Source organism: Chiloscyllium plagiosum, chromosome 5 (genome assembly GCF_004010195.1).
Source record: "Chiloscyllium plagiosum isolate BGI_BamShark_2017 chromosome 5, ASM401019v2, whole genome shotgun sequence".
Classification (NCBI taxonomy): Eukaryota; Metazoa; Chordata; class Chondrichthyes; order Orectolobiformes; family Hemiscylliidae; genus Chiloscyllium; species Chiloscyllium plagiosum.
In genome coordinates, this window is record NC_057714.1 from 83,206,106 (window position 1) to 83,233,604 (window position 27,499).

The 27,499-nt window shown below is 39.0% G+C and overlaps 1 protein-coding gene across 1 annotated transcript in view; it reads left to right on the top strand.

The window, feature by feature from the left end:
- Positions 1-24,676, top strand: part of gad2 (glutamate decarboxylase 2) — a 139,973-nt gene extending 115,297 nt beyond the window's left edge. The window contains exons 10-16 of the mRNA XM_043690485.1: positions 776-892; positions 3,096-3,160; positions 5,382-5,460; positions 10,097-10,246; positions 14,871-14,978; positions 16,137-16,226; positions 22,678-24,676. Of these exons, the coding sequence (XP_043546420.1) occupies positions 776-892; positions 3,096-3,160; positions 5,382-5,460; positions 10,097-10,246; positions 14,871-14,978; positions 16,137-16,226; positions 22,678-22,851 (783 nt within the window). The 3' untranslated portion in view covers positions 22,852-24,676. The remainder of the gene's footprint in view (positions 1-775; positions 893-3,095; positions 3,161-5,381; positions 5,461-10,096; positions 10,247-14,870; positions 14,979-16,136; positions 16,227-22,677) is intronic.
- Positions 24,677-27,499: the final 2,823 nt, after the last annotated feature.

Consider the following 27,499-nt stretch of genomic DNA (forward strand, 5'->3'; position numbering starts at 1 on the left):
GTGTCATCTGCAAACTTACTAACTGTACCTCTTATGCTTGCATCCAAATCATTTATGTAAATGTCAAAAAGTAGAGGACCCAGCACCGATCCATGTGGCACTCCACTGGTCACAGGCCTCCAGTCTGAAAAACAACCCTCTACCACCACCCTCTGTCTTCTACCTTTGAGCCAGTTCTGTATCCAAATGGCTAGGTCTCACTGTATTCCATGAAATCTAACCTTGCTAATAAGTCATGTGGTAGTTTTATTTCATCTATCAGAAAGGAAGGGGAGGAGGAGGTTCAATCAAAATGGAGTTTGAAGGTGGCCTGCATGGCTTTCTAAAAGTAAGGAGCTGAGGCCCAAACTGGCTTGAAGACTTATTGTACTCTTTTACACCCAGGGAATGTTAATTCCTGGGAGTCAGGGGAAGCTCAGGAAAGCATGACCCAATGCTTCCCAGGATTGCTGGAGTTTCCCCTACATCTAGGCTGCTACATCCAATAGGAAACTGTTTATGTAAGGGCTATCATGAAAATGAGGCATCCGATTTCAAGCTCAGCCCAGCCAGATCATGTTTCTCCAAATAGAAATGCAGCCTTTCTCTGAGGTACTACAAGTGGATGTGATTCTCTGTGCCCTTTACATTCCATTCCAAAGAACTTAGAGAGAAAGGCAGTAGTGAACAGAAAAATTCCATATTCCAATACTGGGAACTGCATTATACCATTTTAGTGCCTCCTTTAAATACTTCATGCAACTCTTTTTAATCAGTCTCTTTTTGTTTTGTTCAGGGCTTTGTGCCATTCTTTGTGAATGCTACAGCTGGGACGACAGTATATGGTGCCTTTGATCCTCTTGTAGCTATTGCTGATATATGTAACAAGTACAAGATCTGGATGCACGTTGATGTAAGTGTGTCCATTCACCTAAATACCCTTCATTAGGACACTCCTCCAGTCTGCACAATCTGCTATGATTGATCTTCACAGAGCCATCTTGTAATTATTAATTTCATATTGCTGATAGTTTTGAATAATGGGGTAAGTTTTACAATTTAGTATTATCATCCTCTTCGTAGTGAAGAAGTAAGAAATGTAATACAAATATGTAACCATGTGTGCCTTCGATACTTGGATGAAAAATAATTCATTGTACCAATTAGTTATAATGACTTATAAACCTATTGCCAATATTAACTCCTGTCACAACAGGACATAAATCACAAAATTTACTATAATTATAGCATTTCATTGTAAAGCTATGAAAATTGAAGGATTATTCACAGTTTGATCAGATCACTATCTAAATTGGCTATGCTTAATGATGTAAGGATCTTACTGTCAAAATTAAATTGGACATTATTTGCATCTATCAATATTTGGTCTCTTGCTTGATAGCTTTCCATCTTCCTCTACAGCTGTTCACGTGTCCTCAGCATTTTTTTCTCTTGACCTTCTTTGAATATGTTTCTCTGCCTCATTATAAACTGATTACCATTCAGCTAGGCTTTCTCCATTTCTTTGCAGCCTCATCAATAAGGCATTCTCACTCTTTAATGTGAACAGTGATGCACAGGCTACACCCAGACCGAGTCCAGCTACCACATTTTTACACGTTTTAGAACATCAGAAATAGGTTTAAGAAAGAAAAAAAAGTAGCAATTAATATTTGGGGTTTACAGAATTGTAGTGAGGCATAAAATGCAATTATGTGAATATAAGAACTAATCTGTTCATTACATAGCAACAAAACATATGAATCGTGGATAATTCAGCCTGTGATACTAAGCAACGACGTGGATAGAGTGGAAGGGTGATTATTGAAGGATAGAGCGGAAGGATGATAATTGAAGGAATAGCTGAGGAATTTGGCTGCCTGTAAGCAATGTGAGCATCTTTTACAGACGTTCTCCTGGCTGTTTTATATTACAAAAATTATCCAGCAAGTCAGGCTTCTGACCCACAGGTATGTATGAAACATTGCTTCAAGTTTCTTGTAAGGCTATCTACAATGATCCTTGTAGCTGCATGGCCTCACAAAGTTTTCAATCTGCTCTGTCTGTGACTGCTAAAGGTACCTTTAGCCATGGCTGTAAATGGTCATCTTAATCTCGGAAGAACCATCATTCTAAGTTACTTTGTCTCTCAAATAAGTTTGTCAGTGATGATTGTCTTAGAGTGACTAGTCCTGCCTGAAAGGGGTTGTCTTGCAAGATGCAGAGTTAATGCTCACAGTCTATCCAAATATTGATGAATGGAGCTCACTTCTGGTCATGAAGACCATGACATTAAGCCCAACATCTTGAACAGCCCTTTGCGCTTTATGGGAATCCACCAGCATGGTGAAATGTGACTGCTGTATCTTGCCACTGTTACTATTCACTGGGATAACAATGAAATGGTGGACCTGTTAAATTGAAAGAGGTCAGGATAGATGGGAATGCGGACTTCAGAATTATTGAATGGTGGAGTAGGATTGAAAGGCTGAATAGCTTACTTCTGAACATAATTCCGATGTTTGTGTACACGTTTTGATATACCTGCAAATAATATTTGGACTGAAACCACAAATATCTTTCATACTTTTCTGAAACAAAACATGCCAATTGAGATATAAGAGGCTGAGACATTGCTTGCCTTTCTCTTTAGCTATCTATGTTTACATTATCCATCCCTTTAGAGTTGAGCTACTAGCCAGATTTTCAGCATATCCTGTAAGTTTGTCACTAGTGCAAAGTTAGAGCTGTCTTGAGAATTTAGTTATTGATCTATTTATTTGTTTATTTCTTTGAGGGGAATCTACAAAAATATACACAGTCTCTTCCATACAGTTTTGATACACTTTGAGCTGATAGCTGGACTCTCTCAGTATGATTTGCTGGGACTATGGAAAATCAAGCACTTGATACTTTTTGAGCTTTCAATTCAGCAGGAGGCAAATTATAACTAAACGCAGCCTCATTCCATTTATTTTGCCAGTAAACAAAAAAAAGGCATCCCCTCTCCAAATTGAAAAGCATTTCCACAGTGTGACTTCAACCCATTTTTGTTGTCTTACAAGTTGAGAAATGTTGTCACTGTCATGTTTCATTTTGTGCTCCGTCATATTCAGGCAGCCTGGGGCGGTGGTCTCCTGATGTCGAGAAAACATCGCTGGAAGCTGAATGGAGCGGACAGGTAAAGGGCCATGTTGACACTTTCCCAGATCTGGTGCAGAGCTTTGGCCTGCTGGTTCTCAGGCAGTCTGGCTCTGAGTGTTTGCATCAGTGGGGTGATTTCACCCTTGAAATGCATACTCAAGGGAGATTGACAGAACTTCTAGAGAAACAGATGAATTTCTGTGGAAGTTGGGTTAATTCTATGAAAATTCAAAATCTTTTGAGGTCAATTTTTAATGAGAAACAAAAGGCAAGAGGAAGCTAATAGAGCAGTCTCCAGGACAAAATAAAATGCTCTAGCAAAGGAAGTCAATTTAGGGAAGGATGGAACCTGGATCAGAATGTGTGTAGTTTCTTGTGGCCCCAGCAATACAGTCCTTATTTGGCTCTGGCTCTTACACCTGGGAGGTTTGGCCCATTGAAAAGATCTCCACTCTCAGGCCTCTGGTCAAAACAGTTGGCTAAGTCCCAAACACATTATCAAATCTTTATCAATGCACTCAACCCCCAATTTTCACACGAAACTCCCTAATGACTGTAAAGTATTTTGTAAATGATTGTGTTCCTAATTAACCTTCACATTGCTGTCCCTGCAGGCTGAAAGAATTTACTCGGTGTGATTAATTCTATCTTTGGATTTGATGGTGCCCTAAAACCTGGTGCATTACCTGCACTTTCATGCTGACCCAATTATTACAAAGGGCACAAGCCTGTAAGGCCAGTATTTGGTGCTTATCACAAATTGCCCTTAAGAAGGGTTTATGGAGCTGACCTATTGAGCCGTTGTAGTCCATCTGGTGGGAATGCACCCACAGTGCTAGTAATATGGTTCCCAGTCAAGAAGCAGTGTGTCTTGAAGGCAAACTTACAGATGGTGATACTCCAATGCACCTGCGATTGACCTTCAAGGTGGTAAAAGTTATGGATTTCTAAGAAACCTTAATGAGTTGCTGATAAGCTCTACACATTTGGAAGTGGCTTAATGGATGTCTTCCTTCAACAAGTTTAACTTTGTGTGACCTTTATACCATTTGGCATTTGGATTAAATAGTAACAATGGGAGATGTGGTTTGTCTAAAATAGAAACACTAATTTGTGAACTACTGTTAATGTTATTAGTGGTTTACCTGAACCTCATGGCCTATCAGAGTCCTTTATGGCTCACCCAGAGTTTAATGGAAAAATATTCTCTCTTGTCATTCCTTGTGAGGTTTATTATCAGAGCTGAAAATGTGTTGCTGGAAAAGCGCAGCAGGTCAGGCAGCATCCAAGGAACAGGAGAATCAACGTTTTGGGCATAAGCCCTTCTTCAGGAATCTGAAGGGCTTTTGCCCGAAACGTCGATTCTCCTGTTCCTTGGATGCTGCCTGACCTGCTGCGCTTTTCCAGCAACACATTTTCAGCTCTGATCTCCAGCATCTGCAGTCCTCACTTTCTCCTCAAGGTTTATTATCAGCAAATTCCTAAACCTGATTGGGAACTGATAAAAGGGATATGGTGAATGAAAATGCATAAGTTTCAATTGGTGATCAATATCTAGAATTTTCAGGATCAGAGTCAAACGCCTGAAGCCCCTTTCTTAATAGCACTGTGCACATATTTATCTGTATCACATGGACTGTGCAGAACCATCCTCTCTAGAACACTTGGGAATGGGCAACAAATGTTGGCCTTGTCAGTGATGCTTGCATCCTGTATAAGAATAAAAGCAATTGAGAAGAATAAACCTTGAACTATTAAAAATAACATCACATTTATTGGAAAATTCAACTTGCACTGAAAACAGATGCAAAATCCAGAAAGCATTCAATCTGACTCGTGGTTTGAGCCAAATTTGGGTTTGGAGCTTCTACCAATGAGCTGCATCCTACTCCATCTCCAATCATGAGGTAGTGGATACATTTTCCTGGCATTTCTTGAGAGGCTTCCCCAGTGGTTCCTATGTAATTCCTGCACACACCTTAATTTTACCAAGGATCCTATAGCTAGAATATAATTTTGATTAGCATATGTTAGTAACTCTGCAATACTGTCAGACAGCTGAGTACCCAGACCAGCTTAATTTCACATGAAAAGGCCTTAGGTGATTAAATGTTGGTTGACCTGTCACCTCTTCCCTTGATTCCTCCCCTTCACTCAACAGTTTCCGACAGCTTTTCACATATAAACGGGGACTTTGCATTATTTTCTCTCCTCTGGCTGATTTCATGAGTAAATACAATTGATGCTTTTAATTCCAGGGGCAATTCTGTCACATGGAATCCGCACAAAATGATGGGAGTTCCACTTCAATGTTCTGCTTTACTTGTCAGGGAGGAGGTAAGGGCTATTTTCGTCGCTCAATAATGCAATTGTAAGATTTAAATGTCATTTACATATGCAGACCAATTCTCAGATTTGGTTAGCAATATCTAACATTTTCAGGATAAGAGTCAAATATCTAAAGCTCCTTTCTTAATAGCACTGTGAATGAACCTACATTACCCATAGAATTGTGCACCTTCACCTTCTGTGCTCAACACAGTCATTGGTGATCTCGCCCAAGACAATGATAGAAGCCTCCAGCTAGTTCAAAGCAAACTTGGAGAATATCAACCTGGGCTTTCCATTCCTGATTATTTGGTGATCTACCTAATAATGTACATGAAAAGTTCAACAGCATTGGCTGAGTAAGCAATGGACTTGAGTGTAATGTTAATACAAGTCAAAACATCAGCTGTTACTTGCTCTTGGTATGCGGCAGCTCTTAACTTTACACTGATGCACCACAACTACCACATGGCCCTTAATGATCAAGAAACTCTCCTGCTTTTACTGTCTGCCACAGGTAGGCTGGAAAGACTTACAGATTGTTAATCAATCTGTTTTGCTCGGTTTCAACACAGTGCCCACAACCCCATCAGGTCCTGAGATGGGACTTGAACCCAGAGCTTCTGACTTGGAGTTAGGGATGCTACCACCCTTCCACAAAATGTCTAGACTCTTGGTGTATTCACAAACTGGGTCACTTAAACAAGGCACAATGAATAACAACTGTCAGTTCTGTGTGTTCCTGTATTATGATTACCTATTTAATCATATTCCAGTAAAAATGGCAGTCCTGAAATTCCTAAACTCACCCTTTGTTTTCAGAATTCAGTAAAATGAAAATCTCAGCTGCTACTGAATGAGCACACAAACTGTGGGACTTGGGTTTTTCAGCAGTCCCAGTATGACTCCACTAATTAGATCAATAACCGCCACTCAAAGGATGGTCTTCAGGGCTGAGAAAGCCTAAAGAGATGGAAAGTAAACTTTGTGACTACTCTCAAGGGTGCATTTATACAGTTTTATAAGAACTGTCCAATTTAATTTTACTTTTTAGCTTTTTCCCTGTGACTCTGCAAATTAGTCCTCATTACGTCCATGCCAGTTGCATTTTGAAACTTGTGAGAATGTAACATGGAGGGTGGATAAAGGGGAACTACTAGAGACAATGGATTTGGATTTCCATAATGTATTCAATAAGATGCCACAAAATAGGTCACTTTCAAGATCATGGTGTTGATGTGAAGTATTAATATGAACAGAGAACTGTCTAATAAATGGTGAAAAAGGGGTTTGAATAAATAGATTATTTTCAGGTTGGCAAACTGCAATGAATGGAGTACCATGGGTCTGTGCTAAGGTTTCAATTATTTATAATATATATTGACACTTGATTCACGAGGCTGATATATCCTGCCAATTTGAGCGCTTTCTCATAATTCCAATTTCCCTCAATTTCATGTGCTTTCACCTTAGCTAACAGTCTGTCATGTGAGACTTTATCAAAAGCCTTCTGGAACTCCATATAAACACCATCCATCAACTTACCTCTGTTCACCACCTTTGTCACCTCTTCCAAAAAACACTGTGAAATTTGTCAGCATGATTTACTCTTCATGAGTGTTTGCTGACTGTCCCTGATTTACTGAAATTTTTCGAGTTGATCAATTAACCCATCCTTGATTACAGATTCCAACAATTTCCCCACCACGGATATCAGTCTAATTGGTCTGTAATTTCCTGGTCTCTCTGTGTCACCCTTCTTAAAGAGCAGAGTGACATGAGCAAATTTCTAATCCAGAAGTACAATTCCTGAATCCAGAGAACTCTGAAAGATTAGGGTTACTATATCAGCAATCTGCTCTCCTACTTCCTTTAGGACCCATGAATGGAAAGCATCAGGTGCTGGGGATTTGTACTTTTCAGTTACATTAACTTTCCCATTATTGATGATTTACTTCAATTTTATTTCAACCCCGTCCTCGATCCTCTGTCAATTTCTTTGGGACTTCCAGCAAGTTATCCTCCTTTTCTGCTGTACATACTGAAGCAAAATCATCACTCAACTTGTCTGCTATTTCCCCATAGTTATTGACAAATATCCCCACTCTCAGCCTTCAGTGGGCCAATTGTACTCTTGACCAGCCACTTTCCTTTCATATAGCTATAAAATCTCTTCTTAATGTCTTTTCTGTCCTTGCAAGTTTCCTTTCAAAATCCTTTTTAGCCACTTTCATAAGTCACCTTGTAGCTCTATGTTAATCTTTGTTTGTCTTCTATTCTGTGGGATCTGTACTGTTCCGTACTCAAGCTACCTGCCTTGTTGATACAAATCCAGTCCATTATTTGGTCAATAGATCAATATAGAATTACTGTATTGATATAGGTTCCTTCACTTATGTGAGACCTTAGACCAAAGCTTAGTCCAACTGTGCAGGGGATGAAAAAAATAACAGCTGGTGGCTGTTTAACCTAAGGGTCACTACACTTCAGGCAAGGGGAAAGGTTGAGAAGGAGAGTCCTTCATGGTAACTACAGTCAGAGCAGGAATTGAACCCATGTTGTTGGCATCACTCTGCATCTCATATCCAACCAACTGTTGTTGCTGTACTGGAACAACTTGGCTAGGGAAGCAGCAAGTTCTGGAACATAAGTCTTCAGTGCTATTGTGGGAATGTTGTCAGGGTCCATAGTCTTTTCAGTACCCAGTGCCGCCAAACATTTCTTAATATTATGTGGAATGAACTGAATTGGGTGAAGACTGGCAAGTGTATGCTGGGAACCATTGGAGGGGTTCAAGATGGATCAAAACATTTCCAGTTCAAAGATTTCTGAACTCTTGTAAACTCTTCTCTCTAAAGGTGTTGTAGATGAAATCACTCTTCAGTAGAAATGTGAAGCAGTTTAAAGCAAATCAGCTTTCTGCACCAGACTTTATTTCCTGCCAACATGTTCAGGTTCAGTGAAAGATTGGCTGCTGATACATTATCTGCCATCATGTGCTATCATCGGAGACTTATTGCACCTCTATTATCTTAATTCATTAGGCTAGACTGTCCTGTTGGCCTGTGTCAGTTCAGCCATCTATAGTCTTTCTCCTTATTAGTAGCAATGAGAATGATCTTCCATAAGATCTGTACCCAATTGTGCTTCCTTGAGACCAATAGCAAAATGAAGCTGTCTTGAGACCAGGCAGCTAAGCTTGTCAAACCAGTCTAACCTTGTGGTTTCTCTTGTACTGTTGACAGTGAAAATACTCAGTCTTGCCATTAACAAAGCAGCCCAAATGATTGGCACCATATCCATAACTATTCATTTCCTCCACCACTGACACTCAATAGCAGCAGTGTACACTGTTTACCAAATGGGCTCATAAGTTCACTGAAGCTCCTTAGATATCACCTTCAAAACCCCCAACCTCTTCTATCTAGAGGGACAAGAGCAGTAATGATCTCTTGGTGAGGCAAGTTCCAACATGTTGCTGGAGACTGCTTCCCAGCACTGTGCCTTAATCTTTTGTTCCCCAGAACAATTCTTGAATCACTACTGCGATGGCCTGGTATCTGTGGCCACCAGGGGTTTTGTCTTCAGAAGGTAGCTCCACCTTCACAGCATCCACTGTCCCCCTCTTATATTAGCAATGCGCAATTTCCCAGTGAGGCTGTTAGCTGCCCAACACCTTCCATTGGCCCTACTGCCTGCTGAGTGCCAAATTAGATGGAGACTGCCTTTAGGTGGCCCCTTTCAGGGGCATGGTGCAGATGGGTGAGACTCACATGCTATCAGGGTATGGACTAGCATATGGTTCCAGCTGTTGTGAAAAACTAAGATGGCAAGATACAGGCTTGTGAGAGTTGAATGAAAAATAGATCCGCATCCTTCAAGTCTTTGTGGCTCAACCAACTTGCAATTATTTGAAAAAAGGGCTGTGGGGGCTAGGTTATTGTGTGTATTTAAGGCAGAGATAAATAGGTTCTTGAATGGCAAGGGGATCCAAGATTATGGGGAGAAGGCAGGGGAGTGGGGTTGGGAAACATATCTGCCAAGGTTAAATGGGAGAGCAGACACAAAGGACCGAATGGCCTTATGCTGCTCCTATATATTATGGTCTTATGATTATCAATATTAAGTACCAAACTGTAAGAAAAACTGCCATTTTAAATTGAAAATTAAAGCTATTTATGTCACAGAGGTAGAAAATCAGTTCACATTTGAAACTGCACGCAGGGAATACTGCATAACAAGAAAGTTAATAGAAATTATAAAGCTGAATTGAGAACAAAGACAGAAGCAAGGGAATGATTCAAAGTCAGGTTAATTCATAGGAGCATTTGCTATTTTCAGCAGTATTCTGTACTGATCAGTTCATGCTTGTTTCTGCTGTTTAAACTGAGTAAGCTAATCATAATTATTCCTACTGATTTTCAATAAAGTTCTGCTGATGAGCAAATCAGGTAAATGCAGCAGGATATCAGCTCAAATGCAGTGTTGAGGAAAGAATGGATAAAGGATTGATCCTTTTTAAGTGATTTTTTTTTCAAATTCACTGTAAATTGTAAATCTTACATATTATGTAGATAATGCAGTTACCTCTTCCATGAGGTGTAACTGGCACAATTCATATTCACACTTGTTTGATCCTTTGCAGGGGCTGCTGCAGAATTGTAATCAGATGAATGCCTGCTACCTTTTCCAACCTGACAAACAATATGATTTGTCCTATGACACTGGAGATAAGGCACTACAGTGTGGACGACATGTCGATATTTTTAAATTGTGGCTAATGTGGAGAGCTAAGGTAGGCAGTTCATTTAGTTATTTCTCATTAATTATTTCTTCCTCAGACGAATAAATGGTGGGCATGGATTGTAACTTGCTGAAAAATGTGTTGCTGGAAAAGCGCAGCAGGTCAGACAGCATCAAAGGAGCAGGAGAATCGACGTTTTGGACATAAGCCCTTCTTCAGGAATGACTCATGCCCGGCTTATGCCCGAAACGTCGATTCACCTGCTCCTTTGATGCTGCCTGACCTGCTGCGCTTTTCCAGCAACACATTTTTCAGCTTTGATCTCCAGCATCTGCAGTCCTCACGTTCTCCGAATGGATTGTAACTTGTCAAGTTCCTTTTTCTGAAGCTGGTATTTTATGAATGTAGTGCATAAAACTCAAACAGGTTTGCTGTGTAAGCGTATAAAGAAAAGTCAGCCCCAGCACCTTGCATATTGTAGCAGTGTTATGTATTGAATGCTGCACATGCCTGTGAACAGATCTCTCACAAAAGAGCAAGGTTAACTGGCATGGATATTTTAATCTCAATGGTTGGGCAGGGTATACAGTGAGGGAGTTAAGATTGTGGGAAAGCATGATTTCCAGCCCATCTGCCACTGCAATCTTCATCCACACCTTTGGTCACTTCCAGGCAGCACCCAGAGCCTGCCTCCTCCATTTTCATAAATTTCAACTCATCCAAAATTCTGATGCCATATCCCACTATTCACCCTACACTTCCATCCTTGTTGTCCTATATTACAGTTCCCATTGCCTCATGTGTAAACTCCTGATCCCTATTGTTTAAATCTCTTCATAGCCTTGCTGCTTCATAACTCTATTGTTTCTTCCGGAGTTGCACATCCTCCCTCGAAATTTACAATTTTTGAAACACTAGGCTTTTTGAACCCACACTTCCCATTGTCCCTTCATCAAAGCAGGACTCACTCTCTAAAATTCCCTCCCTAAATTACACACCTCCCTACCACTGTCTCAACCTTTAAAAGCATCTTCAAATGCACGTCTTTGGCCAAGCTTCAATCGCTCTTCGAAACATCTGCTTCTTTCAAATCAGTATCCATATTTGATTTCTGATCATAAGACATTACGAGAGGTCTTTGTACATTAAAAGTCCTATATGAATAGAAGACTTTGTTGCTTCTCTAACTTGGAATGGTGCTTGGAAGCACCCAAAATCTTTGAATGGTTAGATGACTTACAAATAAATGCACCTTCTGCAAGGCAGTTTATAAAATTTATTGAATGGGATTACGAGTAGATCTGTTACAAACCTTTTTAATTAGTATGTGAGATGATGCGATTTGGAAGATTGGCAGATAAATTAGTTAAAAAGAACAAAGCTACTGAATATGAATAGCATAATCTCCATTTTCTGATCAACGATTCAATCACACACTATATAAAAATTAGGAATGGAGTAAATTATTCAACCCTCAACTCTGCCTTTCAAAAGGTTCTTGGCTACTCAGTGTTCAAAATTCCACATTTCCATCAACAATCAGCTATCTTTTGAGTCTTCAGCTTTAAACTGAAAGTACTGTTAAACTTCTATGGCTGCCAGCCTTAAGTAGGGTAGTTTTCAAGGGTTCCAGAGAAAATGAAGCTTAATTAAGAAGCAGCTAAATCCAGATCCTCATTAAATGACTCAGATAGGCCTTCTTGTGCTAGGAGCAGATGTATACAAAGCCAACTTAGTGCCACTAAGAACTTGACTGTGACTCGCAGTGATTTGGTAGCTAGGACTGCTGGATATTTCTAGTCTTTACAGTAAAAGCAAAATGCTGCAGATGCTAAAAACCGGAATCAAACACAGAGAATACTGGAGAAACTCAACAGACTCACAGCTTCTGTGGAGAGAAATGCAGATTCTGTTTGAAGAATGGTCGTTGAACCCAAAACATGAATTCTGCTTTCTCTCAACAAATGCTGCTAGACCTGTTGAGTTTTTCCAGTGAGTTCTGTTTTTGGTTCAGATTTAACATTTTGAGTCCAGCAGGGCTCTTCTTCAGACCTGAAAAGTGTTGGAGAATGTTTCTTTTTATACTTTTGACAAAGTCAGAGGAGAGAACAAATGGCCCAATACAAAAGACAAAGTGGTTGTTAATGGTGACGAAAGGAAAAAAAGACATGAAAAGTGAGTGCAAGCTTGAGTATTAAAGAGAGATATAAGTCCTCTGCACTGAGACCAAACTGAATAAGACACAAATCAAGGTGTTGTGGTTTGGGGCGTGGGGTTTAGAATGCAAGGAAAATGGAGAACAGAGAAAATTCAAACAGTTCCTGAAGTCATAGAATTCAATATTGAGACCTTGAGGCTGTAAAGTCCCTAAGTGGAAAATGAGGTGTTGCTCCTCGAGCTTGAGTTATGTTTCACTGGAACATTTCAGAAGGACCAGAACAGAAATGTTTGCATGAGAGTGAGTGGTTTATTTAAATGACAAGCAACTGGGAGAAAAGGAAATATAAACAGAACACAGGTATTCTGAAAAGCAGTCACTGAGCTTACGTTTAGTCTCACCAATGTAAAGGCGGCCACATTGTGAGTGCCAAATAAAATGGACTACATTGAAATAAGTACAAGTATAACACTGCTTCATTTGGAATGCTGGGTCATGGACAACGAGGAGGGAGGAGGTGAATGGGCAAGTATTATTCCTTCTCCAATTGTCTGGGAGGGTGGTTTGGGGAGTGGTGAGGATGTAATAGGAGTGAACCAGGGTGTCATGGAGGAAACAGCCCCTGCAGCCAACTGAAAATGGAGGGGAGGGGAGGGGACAATATGTTCGATGGTGGCACCTGGCTAGAGATGGTGGAAATAGCAGGGGATGATCTTTTGAATGCAGAGACTAATGGAGTAGAATGTAGGAATACGAGAAACCCAATTGTTGCTCTGAGAGGAAGAGAAAAATTACAGATATGTCAGACACACCTGTAGGTCCTGTTAACCACAGTGATGGTGAATCTTGGTTGAGAAAAAAGGAGATTGTGTCAGAGCCAAACCAGTAGGAGGTAGCATCATCAGAATAGATGCGACAGAGAGGGTGAAAATGGGAGAATGGAATGAGATCCTTGCAGAAAGCAGGGTGAGAGGAGATGTAGCCAGTTAACTGTGGGAGTCAGTGGACTTGTAATGGATATTGATAGACCGGAGTAGAAACAATGAAGTCAAGGAAAGGAAGGGAAAATTCTGAGATGGATCATGTGAAGGTGAGACAAGGGTGGAAATCGGAAACAAAACTGATTAACTTCTTAAAATTTGGACAAAAGCAAGAAGCAGCACCGAAAAATATCATCAATGTATCAGACAAAGAGCTGTGCGTAGGACCCAGGTAGGACTGGGAATGTCCCACATATCCCATAAAGAGATAGGCATAGCTGGGACCCATGAAAGTACCCAGAGTCACACCTCTGACATGGATAAAACTGGATGAGTTAAAGGAAAAGTTGTTCAAATTAGGAACAAGCTCAGCCAGGCAAAGGAGGGTGGTAGTGAATGAAACTGCACAGGCCTCCTTTCAAGGAAGAAGCAGAGAGTTTTTTGACTATCTGGATAGAGAACTGAAGCATAGAAGGATTGCATATCAACAGCGAAGAGGTGGTGACCAGGGCAAGGACACTGGAAATTGTGGATCTGATGTCGAGGATCAGAAGAATCATGAATGCAAATGGGGAGAGAATGAACAAAAGGAGGCAAAATAGAGTCACGATGGGAAGAAATAAGTTCAAATGGGCAAAAACAGGCTGAAATGATGGGTCTGACAGGACAATCCTATTTGTGGATTTTCGAATGGAGATGGAACATTTGTACACAACATGGACTGTATTGGCTCAGGAAGACAGCTCACCACCATCTTTTCCAGGACAATTAAGGATTCACAATAAATGCTGATGTGGCCAATGGTGTCCAAAATAAATGAAAGAATACGAATAAATATACCTAAACTGCTTAATGTGTCATGGCAGCAAGTTGCCAAATGTCATATTTAGTCCAACTTACATTGCTTCGAAGGCACAGGAGTAGAAAACATGAAATCCAGCAGATATAAATTCAAATCAATGTACACTCTGTCACTCTGGGCTAAAGCTTCATGATTCAGCAAAATACCTTATGGGAGGACTACAGATGGGAATGTGAAACTATAATTGAATAAATTTACCTTTTGTATTTTCAGTACAGTCTTCAGCAACTCTTTTAAGCTTTAATGATGAGACTGCTTTATGAAGGTTGTGATTGTGGGTGGATTGTGCGCTGACCTCCACAATAGTGTCTCAAATAGAAAATCCTCTTGAGGTTGTCAGTTCTTTGTAGCCTGGCCCAAAGGGGAAGTATATCTAAGGTACCACATCTGCATGGTATTACCTTGAAGAAGTGATAAGCAAAGAGCAGTCACACTGTAACAGGAAGTTATCTTTAATCTGTGCTACTCACTTCCTGACTGAGACTGGTCCAGTTACAAGAACTGTTCAAGTATCCTCCTTGGCCATCTCTATCATCCTCACTTGACTATTAATAGTCATTGGTACAAAAAGACCCATTAAAGAAAAGCAAAGAACATTTAACTTCCAAAGCTTAATGATTTTAAAACATGTTTGCATCATGATAAAAGCAAAGTGATATTTTGTCTTTCTTGCAGGGTACTATGGGATTTGAGGCACAGATTGACAAGTGTTTGGAGCTTTCAGATTACTTGTATAATAAAATAAGGAACAGAGAAGGATTCGAAATGGTGCTTGATGGGAGAGTATGTTTCAATTTATTTTTCAATTGCTAAGATGAAATGGTTAAAATCAAATTCTATCAATGGGAGACATGCAAAATTCTTAAAAAAATGAAAAATAAAGATGTCAAATATAGTTTATTCCCGTTCTGTTCATATATGTAATAGTGATGTTTTATTTTGATTTAATAGAGTACATTTTTTCTAGTTTTACTAAGCTATTATTTCCACTACTGTGCCAGTTGTCAGTACTCTGACCTGCCTTTCACAATCTTAGCTGCTTCTCATGCCTCTAAGTTAATGTCAACTTCATTAAGCTGCCCCTGAGCGAGACAATCTGCTTGTTTCTTCTGAACTACCTCTGGCTGCAAAGAGCTGTGTTACAGCCTTCTGATCCTACTGGGCTGCCTCTGAGAGGTGGGAGGAGAAGGTTACCACATCAATGATTGTTTTGATATAAGACAAAGCCAAGTAATTCAGCATCACTAACATGACAGTATTTATGAAATGAAGAGCCACTTGCCATTCATCATTGGTCCTGTATTCTTACGTTTGGATCTAGAAGTCAAGAACAATTGCAGCTCTGAGGTAAAAGATATAATTACTGTTTCCAGCTCAAGCAGTTAACTGGAATACTAATTTAGAAAGATAGGAGTTGTGAGTTCATTGGATGTGAAAACTGTATCTCTTGAGACAACACACCAGCAGTTCAGAATCGTAATTCCTGCTATCAACTCTCATAAAAAGCATTTAGCAATTACAATATTGAGAGTGACAGCCAAGCAGGAGAAACTGAGTAACAATCCAAGCAAGTGTCACTGTAGAATCGAGTGCAAGGGTCAGATTTACAATCAGCATGAATTAAGGTAAAAAATCAGAACACGACAGATCCAAACCAGAACATGATACTGAATAAAGTGAAAATCAAAGCAAGAATAAGTACAAATACTTCATTCCCTTTATTATTTGCAATGCAATGAAATGCATATTGGATTTTTGCTGTGTAAGTCATACCGGGGAAGATTCCTCTCAACAGAACAGTATATAAGAACACCATCCAAAAACATTAACATTTGTTTATGATTTACTGACATTTTGGATGAAATAAGCGCTTGCTATTCACTTTGCATAATTTGAATCTCAAGTTCCTGAATGATCATTTTTGCTATTTCTATCGTTCAGCCACAGCATACCAACGTCTGCTTCTGGTACCTGCCTCACAGTATTCGTCATTTACCAGATAATGAAGAACGAAGGAGTTTGCTCATGAAAGTGAGTCAGTTTATATTTATCTTGTATCATCATAGATCAATAAAATGAGGTAATTAAGCTGGTTTCCTATTATGTATAATGAGGGACAGGAGTTATCTCAGTGAGGTAGTTGTCTACTCCAACAAAGGCCATTCTAACAAATTATGACATTGGATAAAGTGATAGCAAAATACGGAGGCTGCTGGAAACCTGAACTGTAAACAGCAGCGCAGGCAGACTTTATATAGACAGAAACAAAGTTAATATTTAAGATTTCAAAAGAGCAGATCAGGATTAGCGAAACATTAACATTTGACCAAATATTCCAGTATCACTGAAAGATGCTTGTCAGCATATTGTGGAGATCCCAGTATTAGTCATACATGGAAATTGCGCGGAAAGTTTAACCTCTGATGGCCAGGTGACCTGCTGCCCATGAACCTGCAAGAAGACTTGGATCAGATATAAATGACTCACCTGGACACTTACTGAGGAAATGCTAGATGGCTTAATACTCATCTAACAACTGTCAGAACATTGTAACTGAGCTCGCCTCTCAGTCTCCGATCTCCTGCCAACTCAGCAACCTTTCCCCAAATCATATCTGATAGACTCAGCTTCCCCCCATGATCCCCACGATGACCAGACCACCCCCTGACCATCCCCAGAATACCCAACAAAACCTCCCCTGACCTGATTCAACTACCCTCAACTACCCATCAAACCTGTGACCTGGCCCCACTGCCCATTAGCCTGATCGGGCCTGCCCCCTGACCATTGGACTGCTTCCCCACCAAAAGCTAGCTGAAGACCACACAGCAAACTCCCAATGTGATCCAACTGCTCAGTCGACACTCAAAAACCTAATCACTTATTCACCTACTTACCCATTCACTAATCCAAACTCAATTTAAAAACTTATCTGAATGCAATAGTCTGCCATCTTCTTCCCCTGACTTTACCACACCCAGGAATCTTGGATATGTTGCACTGCCCACTGCTGCTTCTGTTAGGATAGGAATATCCTGGAAGAAATGGGCAGCATCATCAGATTGGGAAAAGCTTCATGGAAATCTAATTGGAAGAGCTTGCCAATAAGTTTTGTCTTAACTATTGCAAAGCAATCCTGGCTGCCCATCTACATTGTACCCTTTGTTATTTAAAAAAAAAATCATTGAGACAATGTGAGCATTGTTGGATGAGCCAGCATTTATTGCTTATCCCTAATTGCCCTTGAGAAGGTAGTGGTGAGCTGGCTTTTTTTTAAACTGTTGATAGTTCATGTGGTGTACATATAACCTCAATGCTGTTTGTAAGAGAGTTCCACGATTTTGACCCAGTGACATTGCATGTTAATATAATTCCAAGTCAAAATGGTGTGTGGTTTGGAGTGGAACTGAGGACATCCAACCTGAAGTCATTCAAACTTAAAGTCATCTATTGTCCATATCTTATCTCATAGCAAGTCCCATTCCTATCACACCTATGCTTGTTGAAATACATTGGTTCCCATTCAAAGAGATCTTGATTTTCAAATTCTCATCCTTGTTTTCAAATTCCTTATGGCTTTCCTCCTTATCTCTGTTGTTTTTTATCCAGTCCCCAGCCATCTGAGACCTCTAATTCTGGTTCTCTTGTGTATGCCTAATTTTAAATGTTTAACTATTGGTGGATATGCTTTCAAACTCTCGGCTCCAAATTCTGCAATTTCCTCCCTTCAGCTGTCCACCTCTTTATCTCACTTTCCTTATTTAAGATTCTCCTTAAAGTCTACCTTTTCGACCGCGCTTCGAGCCATCTGACCTAATATCTCCTGAAGTGACTTGGTGCCGTGCTTTGTTTCATACACATATTTGAGAAGCACCTTGGAACATCTCAGTAAATTGTCAGCATTACATGAATATGTGTTGTTGGTACAGTAAGAAACAACTTCTGTTAGACTGGAAGGCTAGGATTCAGAGTCACAACTTAAAAGCAAATGCCAGACTTTTCAAAAGTGAAGTTAGGAAACACTTCTAAGCTGCAAAGAATAACATAAATTTGGAACTTTCTTCTTCAAATGGAAGTTGTTGCTAAGGTGATTGTTAAATTGAATCTGAGATTGATCATATTTTCTTAACAAGGCTTATGGGACAAGTGGAGGCTTATGGAGTTAGGTCACATGACCTCATTGAATGCTGGAACATGCTCAAACATTGAAATGGCTACTTCCTGTTCTAATATCTGCCTGCTTCAAGGTGCTTCTGCTCCATCAGTCGTTGAGATCTTTAAATATTAATTTCCATCTAAGAGCCTTATTCTGCCGTTCCTGTTATTAACCCTGTTCCTTCCAGGTTTCCAAGTAGCAGGGAGGGGAGTTATCCTCCCTTCAAAGAACTTTTCAAGGAGCATGGGAACAACTTCACCACCTTCCCTGTGCCCCCACCCTGTGATCATCATCGCACAACCTGTCCTCCTGCAATTACTCACCTGTAACAAGGTATCCAGCAATGTTTCTAAGCCTCAGATGAGTATCGCCCTAGCAGTAGCCAGAACTTCTTCAGTAATAAAATTCAATAGAACTGTCAGCCTTAGATTGACCATTTCTGATTGACAGGGCTTCCTCCTCCAGAGCCCTTGATCACATGGGAAGTGTCAGACGGTGCTTTGCCAAATGCCTGAGTACACATGAAGCAAAGGATTGTTCTGAACAAGGTGACATGCGGCTCTTTCCAGTGCTCCAGCCAACTGTCAAAACCCCCAGTGCCTCAATAAGTTTCTAACCTATAATTGTGAGATCCTAACAAGGCATATTAATTCCTGTACATCACACACAATGTATAATGTGTATAATTTTGATCTCCTTAACTTAGGAATGAGTGCAACCAAGGTTCAACTGGCTGATTCCTGGAATTATCTTATAAGGAGAGATTGAGGGAACTGGGTCTGTATTCTTTAGAATTTTGAGCAGAGAGAAGTGATCTCATTAAAACAAATAAAATTCTTACTGGGCTTGACAGAATGGATAGGTGAAGGATGTTTCTTTTGGATAGGAGTCCATAACCAGGGGACGTAGTCTCAGACAAAGGTGCAGACGGTTTAAGATTGAGCTGAGGAAAGCTGCTTTTCATTCAGAGTGTGTTGATTTTTTAGAATTTTTTTCTCTTGAGAGCTGTTGAAACTCAGTCACTGAATGTGGCAAAGATGGAAATCAATAGATTTCTAGACATTAAAGTCATCGAGGGAAATGATGATAGTATGGGAAACAGCATTGATTTAAAAGATCATCTATGATCTCATTAAATGGCAGAGTAAATAAACATGAAAGACCTAATGGGCTACTTTCATTCCTACTTCCTATACTCAGATGTTCCATGTATAATTCTCCAGGCATCCTAAAGTGCTGAAAAATATTATATAAATGCAAATCTTTATTTTCTTTCTTCATCACATCAACTTGCTTCAATCTTTCAGCATCAACATTTCAGTGGTAATAAGCCATCTTAGGTAAATTTGATCATGTTAAATTTCGGTTTAAAATTTAAAAAAACACATCATACACCTGCAAAGAGAAAGTGTTCAAGAAATGGACATACATTTCCACGGTAATTCGTGTTCATGTTCAATGGTACTCCTTTCTACAGTTCTATCATTATTTACGTATCACAATTCAAGATGTACTATGCTCATAAACATATACATAAGTTAGCTTTATATATGCAACTTCAATGCGTCATCTCCCTGGAGCTGATTCTATCTTTGACCTTGTGCTTCATATTTCAGCTTTGCTGCGATTTTTCTCCATATGTCATAACGTATAATGTTGATTTTACTGACAGAAAGATGACCTAGTTAGCACTATTTGTCCTTCCACTACCATCTTCACTTTCTTCATCAATTTAACACACCCTGGAGTTTTCATGATCTCTTTGCCACTTTTCTGCTTCCTATTCATGCACTTTCAACATTGTAGGTTGTCCACATTTTAAAATACTCATGCGCAATACTCTCTTCTACACTATAGGTTTTGCTTTACTGTGATGATTTCCAAACCTTGTGTGTTGGGAATGACACGCAAATATTAATATTGTCCAAGGTTCCTCATTTTTCAACTTCTGAAAGACTTGAATCTATTTGTACTCTGCGACTGTGTATTTGACTTTAACAGGATGTGTTACCTGATGTGGCAAGGCTTATTCTATTTCCTCTGGGGTAAGAAACTGGGTCTGGATATTCTGGTATGAAAAGGTCTAACAGAAATGTATTACAATTCACTAGAATGTACAAACATAAATGCCTGGACTAATATTAATTTACACCAGAGAAGCCTGTTTCCATGTCAATGCACAGAATTAGTGGTCCATTATACACTCTGAGATGATCTCTTCTAGGGTGTTCCATGGATCACCACTTCCTGAGGTACATATCTTTCAGGACACACATGGAAACAGCTTCCATGTTGATTTTAGCTTTTATGTGTATTGTCCTGCCCTTTCAGATATATGATATGAATGGCTGTAAAACTTTCTGACCATCTGAGACCATTAACATGTTCTGTGAGACATAGAATTTGGAAAATGGTCATCTTCTGAAATTAACTTGGTGACTCTGAACCTCACTGATGTGTTTGCATTTGTGCACTTTATTAAAACTTTTCTTGTTGCCAAGGTTGTACCATCTTTTTGGTCATCTGTGTTTTGTTCTGGGGATTGACTTGGCCTTTGAAACCAGATTTCCAGAGCATAACTGCCCGATGTCCTTTGATGTCACATGCTTTACAGGATCAAGAAGGGCTGAATGGCTTTTGGCTAGGTGCAACAAACAACATCTGATATAGATTTTGTTGGTTAGGTTCATTTACTGACTGTGGCAATAGTGTTAGCTTCACCTACAGCATGTACATCTTCATTGTTATTGGTCTGTCACTATAGCTTTATATTGTCCCCTTCCTCAAGTAACATGTCATTGTTATGGTCCTTTTCTCTTGCCCAAAAGATCCTTCCTGAAGGCTTTAATTGGCGCAGGGGTGATGACTAACTCAACGACTCTCTCTGATACTTCTTCCTCGATAAAAACGCACATATGCCCTTTGCTGCTGCATTGCCTGAAGAACTGGTCAATAAATTATTGGGTTTGCTATTTGTTGACATGAGTTGGAGTTTGTTAGTCCTGTAGTTAATTTCTACCTTGATCCAGAATTTTTTTTTGGATCTTTCTGATCATCCATAGAAAGATCAGATGTGTTAATTCAATCAATCCCCACCTTGCCACTGTCAAGCAAGATTTTTAGAGCTCTTTTTATCAGGATTATCTATCATTTGGTCTATACAGTAGAGCGACATACATTGTTTGAATAGCTCTAATTAAGTAAGGGTATTATTGCATACTGAGGTTTCTGCTATCTATGATTCAGCCATAAAAACATTTAAACTGATTGCCCTGACTTTCTGATGGTGGAAACTAAAACTGCCCCTTCCTTCAAAACAAATACTTAGTGGCTAATGTTGTAAGAGGCTGTTATTTAAGTATCAACTGTCAGGAACAGAGCATCCAGCCTTCTATACTGCATCACATTGGCCTTGTGTCCTAGTTTAAAAGTAGACTTCAACTATTTTATTATTTTTTTAATTGAAACAATCATAGGAATTTATTTTTTCATGGATTGATTTATTTAATTATTTATAATGTTTCAATCAAATAAATTAATTCTGTTTTTGGGATGGTTCATGCTTTATCTACAAATCTACACAGCTATCTGTACTCACAGAAATTGCTGCTGCTTAAGAATGAGGAACTCCCCCTTTGTCCAAAATCTTTGTTATCCAAACCCTCCCCCTTTGTCCAAAATCTTTGTTATCCAAACCTTTTGTCCAGTTAGTTTTCAATTCATTTTCCAAACATATGCCAACAAAGTATTAGATTACTCTATGGATGGTTACTGTTGCTATCATTGTGCATGTTTATCTCTAACAGGGTGTTTTACCTGATCCGGTGATGCTTATATTATCATTCATAACATAAACTGAAAACGGATATTGTGAGATTTAAGAATACAATAGATGCTTATTATAATTATTATATACAAACATTATACTCTCCAGACAGATACACATCTGAGTTAATATTAAGCTACAACAAAGAAACATTACTTCCACTAGATTATCATGCTTCTAGTGACCCAAAATAAGATCAAACAGGAGACCTTTATACCTTCAGGTCACATGCTACGACATAGTGTTGATATCATAAGCATGATCTTAAATACTGACTGTGAGACATAACAAAATAGAGTACTTAATTGTGGTAAGCCAACTGGTATATAGAGTTATATTGTTTTGATAGTAATGGATAAATAGTAGCCAATAAATGAGCAGCTGAGAAACTCAGATTTGTTCTATATCTACATTCCATTCCCAACCAAATACTGAAATGACAAAATCTGTTACAACTGCTAATAAAGAAGCAAATCTTAAATTGCTCTTTCCTGTTTTAGGTGGCTCCACAGATTAAAACTAGAATGATGTCATTTGGAACTACAATGGTAAGTTATCAGCCACAAGGTGACAAAGTTAATTTCTTCCGCATGGTCATCTCAAACCCAGCAGCTACACAAGAAGACATTGATTTCCTCATTGAGGAAATAGAGCGACTTGGACAGGACCTGTGACTGCAAGGTTCAAGACGTCTGCCCCAATACAATGGAGATGTTGCTATTGTGTGAATGTATTTCATTGTTTACCTCCCCCAAACTATCTGGTATGACATTCGCCCTATGTACAGGGACTGGAGCTGAAGACTCCCTATGTGAAATCATGGCGATTAGAAGTTATTTAATGCAATTATACATTTTCTGAAGTTTTAAAAGGTATGAGTCATTGACAGCGTGTCGCACTTGAGACAAATTATCCTGAGGCATTAAGTGCTGAAATGATATATTAACAGTAAATAGAGCATTTTAGAACCCATTTAGATATTTTGTTATGGTTCTCTGGCAGCCCCACTCCAAGCAGATGTTACACATCAAAAACTCACAGCATTTTTGTTATTGCTTATGAAGGCCTTTATCAGCAAAGCTTTTTTTAGGCTCCAAAAAGTGCAGATTTTTGCAGTTTTCTTTGCCCTATGAAATAGTCAATAATGGAGATTTAATTCATTAATTTACTCTCTTCAACTAAATGTGATAAAAATTGTTTAAAAGATCTGTGCTTCAGGTTTGTGAAATCATTATTATTTTGTCTCTGCTTTAAAGTGTCAAATTCAGATAATCTATATTTATTTTGATAGAGAAGGAAAAAAATGTTTTCATAATTTTAGTTGCCATACTTGAAATTGAAAGTTAGTGTTTGAAATCTTCAGACCAGGAGTTTACACACACAATGTATACCAGTGATGTTGCTCTTCATGCTATAAAGAAATGGCAATTGAGAACTCTGTTGACAACTGGATAGTGTTCAGTGTCTGTGAAAGTGTTTCCTTTGTAGAACTTGAGTAATGTCTAGTTCACCTCAGATTGAGGCTGTGCACTTTAGAATCAAACTGTACTGTGTTGAATGATAGTGTTTTAATGTACTGTAGTATATTGTTACCGCACTTGGTATATTTAGATTTGGTAACAGGAAGTTTGAATTAGAACTCCAACTTGGTTCTCTACACCCAACATGCTCAAATTTGCATTAAATCTTATAAGCTAGTATTTAAGTTTTGTCAATGAGGAGGTCTTGCCTCCAGCACCAACACAAAATTTGCTATTTAACTAATCGGTCAAAGCATACTGATATAACAGACTTGTGAATATAAAAAGGGTATTCTCACGCGAGTTGGATTTCACTCATGCAATCAATGTGAAGGCACATTATTTTTAAAAATCACTGATGGGCCCATCTGACTCCATTCAGGTCTCTCCTGATAATATAATCAAATTGTCCTTGAATTTGATAGATGGAGTCTTTTACAGTACTATGTTAAACATGACAGAGGAAGACTTAGCAAGGATACCAAGACATTCATTTTTATACAAGAATGATCAGCATTTGAAACAATTTCCTTAACAGAAGCAAGGACTGTAAAGTTATTTAAGAGCTACTTGAATGTTCAGTGGAAGGAATTTACATTAGTTCAGATGGATAAACCAAAGTGGTTTAGATGTCCTCCCTTAACTAAATATATCTTACATTTTTATAGTATATAGAGTTCATCCAAGGATAACAATCTGTGGTGATCAACAGTGTAAGTTAGTTTATCTATCTGAATTTCCCAGTCAGAAACAACAGTTGTTACTACCATCTCCAAGTAAATACAAGATACTAATTTATCTTGCTATTTTTATTAAAAGGGTATTATAATATAGTAGATGTGCCCATCAAACCTGTAGATCTGAGAGAGAGAGAGAGATCTCCAAGTTCTTACTTGCTCCTGCATCTAATGTCCTTTAGAGAAGGAAATCTGCCATCCTTACCTGGTCTGGCCTACACATGATTCCAGACTCACAGCAATGTGGTGAACTCTCAACTGCCTTTGGGCAAATAGGGATGGGCAATAAATGCCCATCATCCTGTGAAGAAAAGGAAAAAAATCTTCTGTATAGCCTTTACTTATTATATGTTCACATATTATTCTCCTTCTCCTATTAATAAACTATTATGAATACTGCCCCTAGTCCTGTTCCTGGCAGATAATTCCAGACCTTGTAAAGTCCTTTCTTCTTTGGTGATTTCAAAATCATGGGAGTTATATTTCCTGATCACCTGGGAGAAACCATTTGAACTGTGAAGAACATTCCTCAAGTTTTTCCAAGATTTACAATACAATGCCAGACTGAATTCCTGTGGGAATTAAGCTCGATACTCTCCACAGTTATGTATGTAATCCCATTAATAACAAACCATGAAGCTATTGTTATCAAAAATACCAATAATGAGCTAACATGCTAAATGCTGATTTATTCCAGCGCACAGAAAGACAAATCTTACCCAACGGATACTACCTCGTCTGGGATTATCCAAAATACTTACCCACCTTCAATTGCTGGGCTTCAGAATCAGATTTAGACGTCTTAATGACATTTGGATTCTTTTCCCAAACCAAACCTCAAACTGAATGAATTATTTTACATCAAATCCTAATGTCCATTACTTTTATTTTTTGTCAGATTATTTCAGTTACGTGGCTATGGTTCTTTTGTTGAATTATCAAATACAGTAGTGTTTAATTCTAGTGAAGTATATCTTATTGTAATTAAAATTAAAGTATTTAGCAATATTAGCTTTTAAAAGCTCAGGTTTGCCCACCCTGGTTAAGTAGATTTTTGCTCAGACATGTGAAACACGTCCATGTCACAAATGGATACCATTAGTCTTGTGATGTCTGCTACTACATCAAGTGTATACAGTATTTACTATGTTAAATTTCAATGTGATACACCAATTTTAAGGGAATCAAGAGGCATGGGAAGAAAGTGGGAACATGGATTTGAAATAGAGGTTCAGCCATGATCATATTGAATGGCAGAACAGGCTCGAGGGTGTCAAACAGCCACCTCTTGCTCCTTGTTTCTACATGTCTATGTCATGTCACTCTTATGGGTATATTGACCATTTGTGCGATATTCTATTTAGGTGGCATTTCTCTGATGCATCAGCTAAATAAAGACTTCATCCTCCACCATTGGCAAATAATACTTAATTAATTTACAGTTTGCATGCTAAATGGTTGGCATTAAGACATCCTTATATAACGAAAAACATATGGTTCATCCTGTATGAACTATATATTAAGCCACTTAGATTATCAGAGATTAGTTACACAAATGTCATCAGTAAATACATTTTTTAAAATATTCATATTCTGATAACTACTTACTGAAAATATGTGCTCAATGATCCTCCATATAAAGAGTATAAGACCATGTACAAATGTACAAAATAGGAGCAGAAGTGGTTTTGAGTGCTTGCCTTGTCATTCAATAAGGTCAATTGGTGTTCTGCATCACCTCCACTTTCCTGCTTACTCCCCATTCTACTTAACTCAGTGAGGCATCAAATTCTCTCCATCATAGCCTTCAATATATTTAATGATGACATGTACACTACATTCTGGAATAGGGAATTGCAGAAGTTCGCAGCCCTCACAGTGTAGATGATTCGCCTCATCACAGTCCCAAATGATTGTACTCTTTTCCGAAGACTGTGCCCCAGTTCTAGAATTGCCAAGCAGGGGAAACAAACTCTACATATTTCCCTGTCAAGTCCCTTCTGAATCTTGCCTGTTTCAGTGAAATCACCTCTATTTCTTCTAAATTCCAGAAAACATAAGCCCAACTTACTCAGCCTTTGATCATAGGACAACCATCTCAATCTAGATCCCAGTCTAGTGAATTTTTCCTGTAAGATCACCAAGGCAAATATATCCTTCCTTCACTATGGAGACCAAAACTGTGCTTACTACTCCAGCCCTAACTGCAGCAACTTCATTGTTCTTTTACTTCAGCACCCTTGCAATAAGAGTTAGTTTGCCATCTGTCTTCTGAAATATTTGTTACAACAGCATGTTAACTTTCTGAGTTTGTGTACAAGTAGACCCAAATGTCTCTAAATATCAATGATACCATTTACATTACAGCATTGGCTCCAGAAGACAGTGAAAAGCATTAACATAATAAACCTGATGTTCATAAATGATCTGGACAGATAAACTCAAAGATGTGGTCAAATTAGCATATGGTATCAAATTAGACTGGTTAGTGAAAGTGGAAGAGGTATTCCAGAAATTATAAAATAACTTGAGCAAGCTATACAATAGACAATAGGTGCAGGAGTAGGCCATTCTGCCCTTCGGGCCTGCACCACCATTCAATATGATCATGGCTGATCATCCTTAATCAGTAACCTGTTCCTGCCTTATCTCCATAACCCTTGATTCCACAATCCTTGAGAGCTCTACTCTGGGTGAAGAGGTTTCTCCTCATCTCTGTCCTAAACGGTCTACCCCTTATTTTTAAGCTGTGTCCTCTGGTTCAGCACTCACCCACCAGCAGAAACGTGTTTCCTGCCTCCAGAGTGTCCAATCCTTTAATAATCTTATATGTCTCAATCAGATCCCCTCTCAGTCTTCTAAACTCAAGGGTATACAAGCCCAGTCACTTCAGTCTTTCAGTGTAAGGTTGTCCCGCCATTCCAGGAATTTACCTCGTGAACTTACGCTGCACTTCCTCAATAGCCAGAATGTCTTCCCCCAAATTTGGAGACCAGAACTGCACACAGTACTCCAGGTGCGGTCTCACCAGGGCCCTCTACAGCTGCAGAAGAACCTCTTTGCTT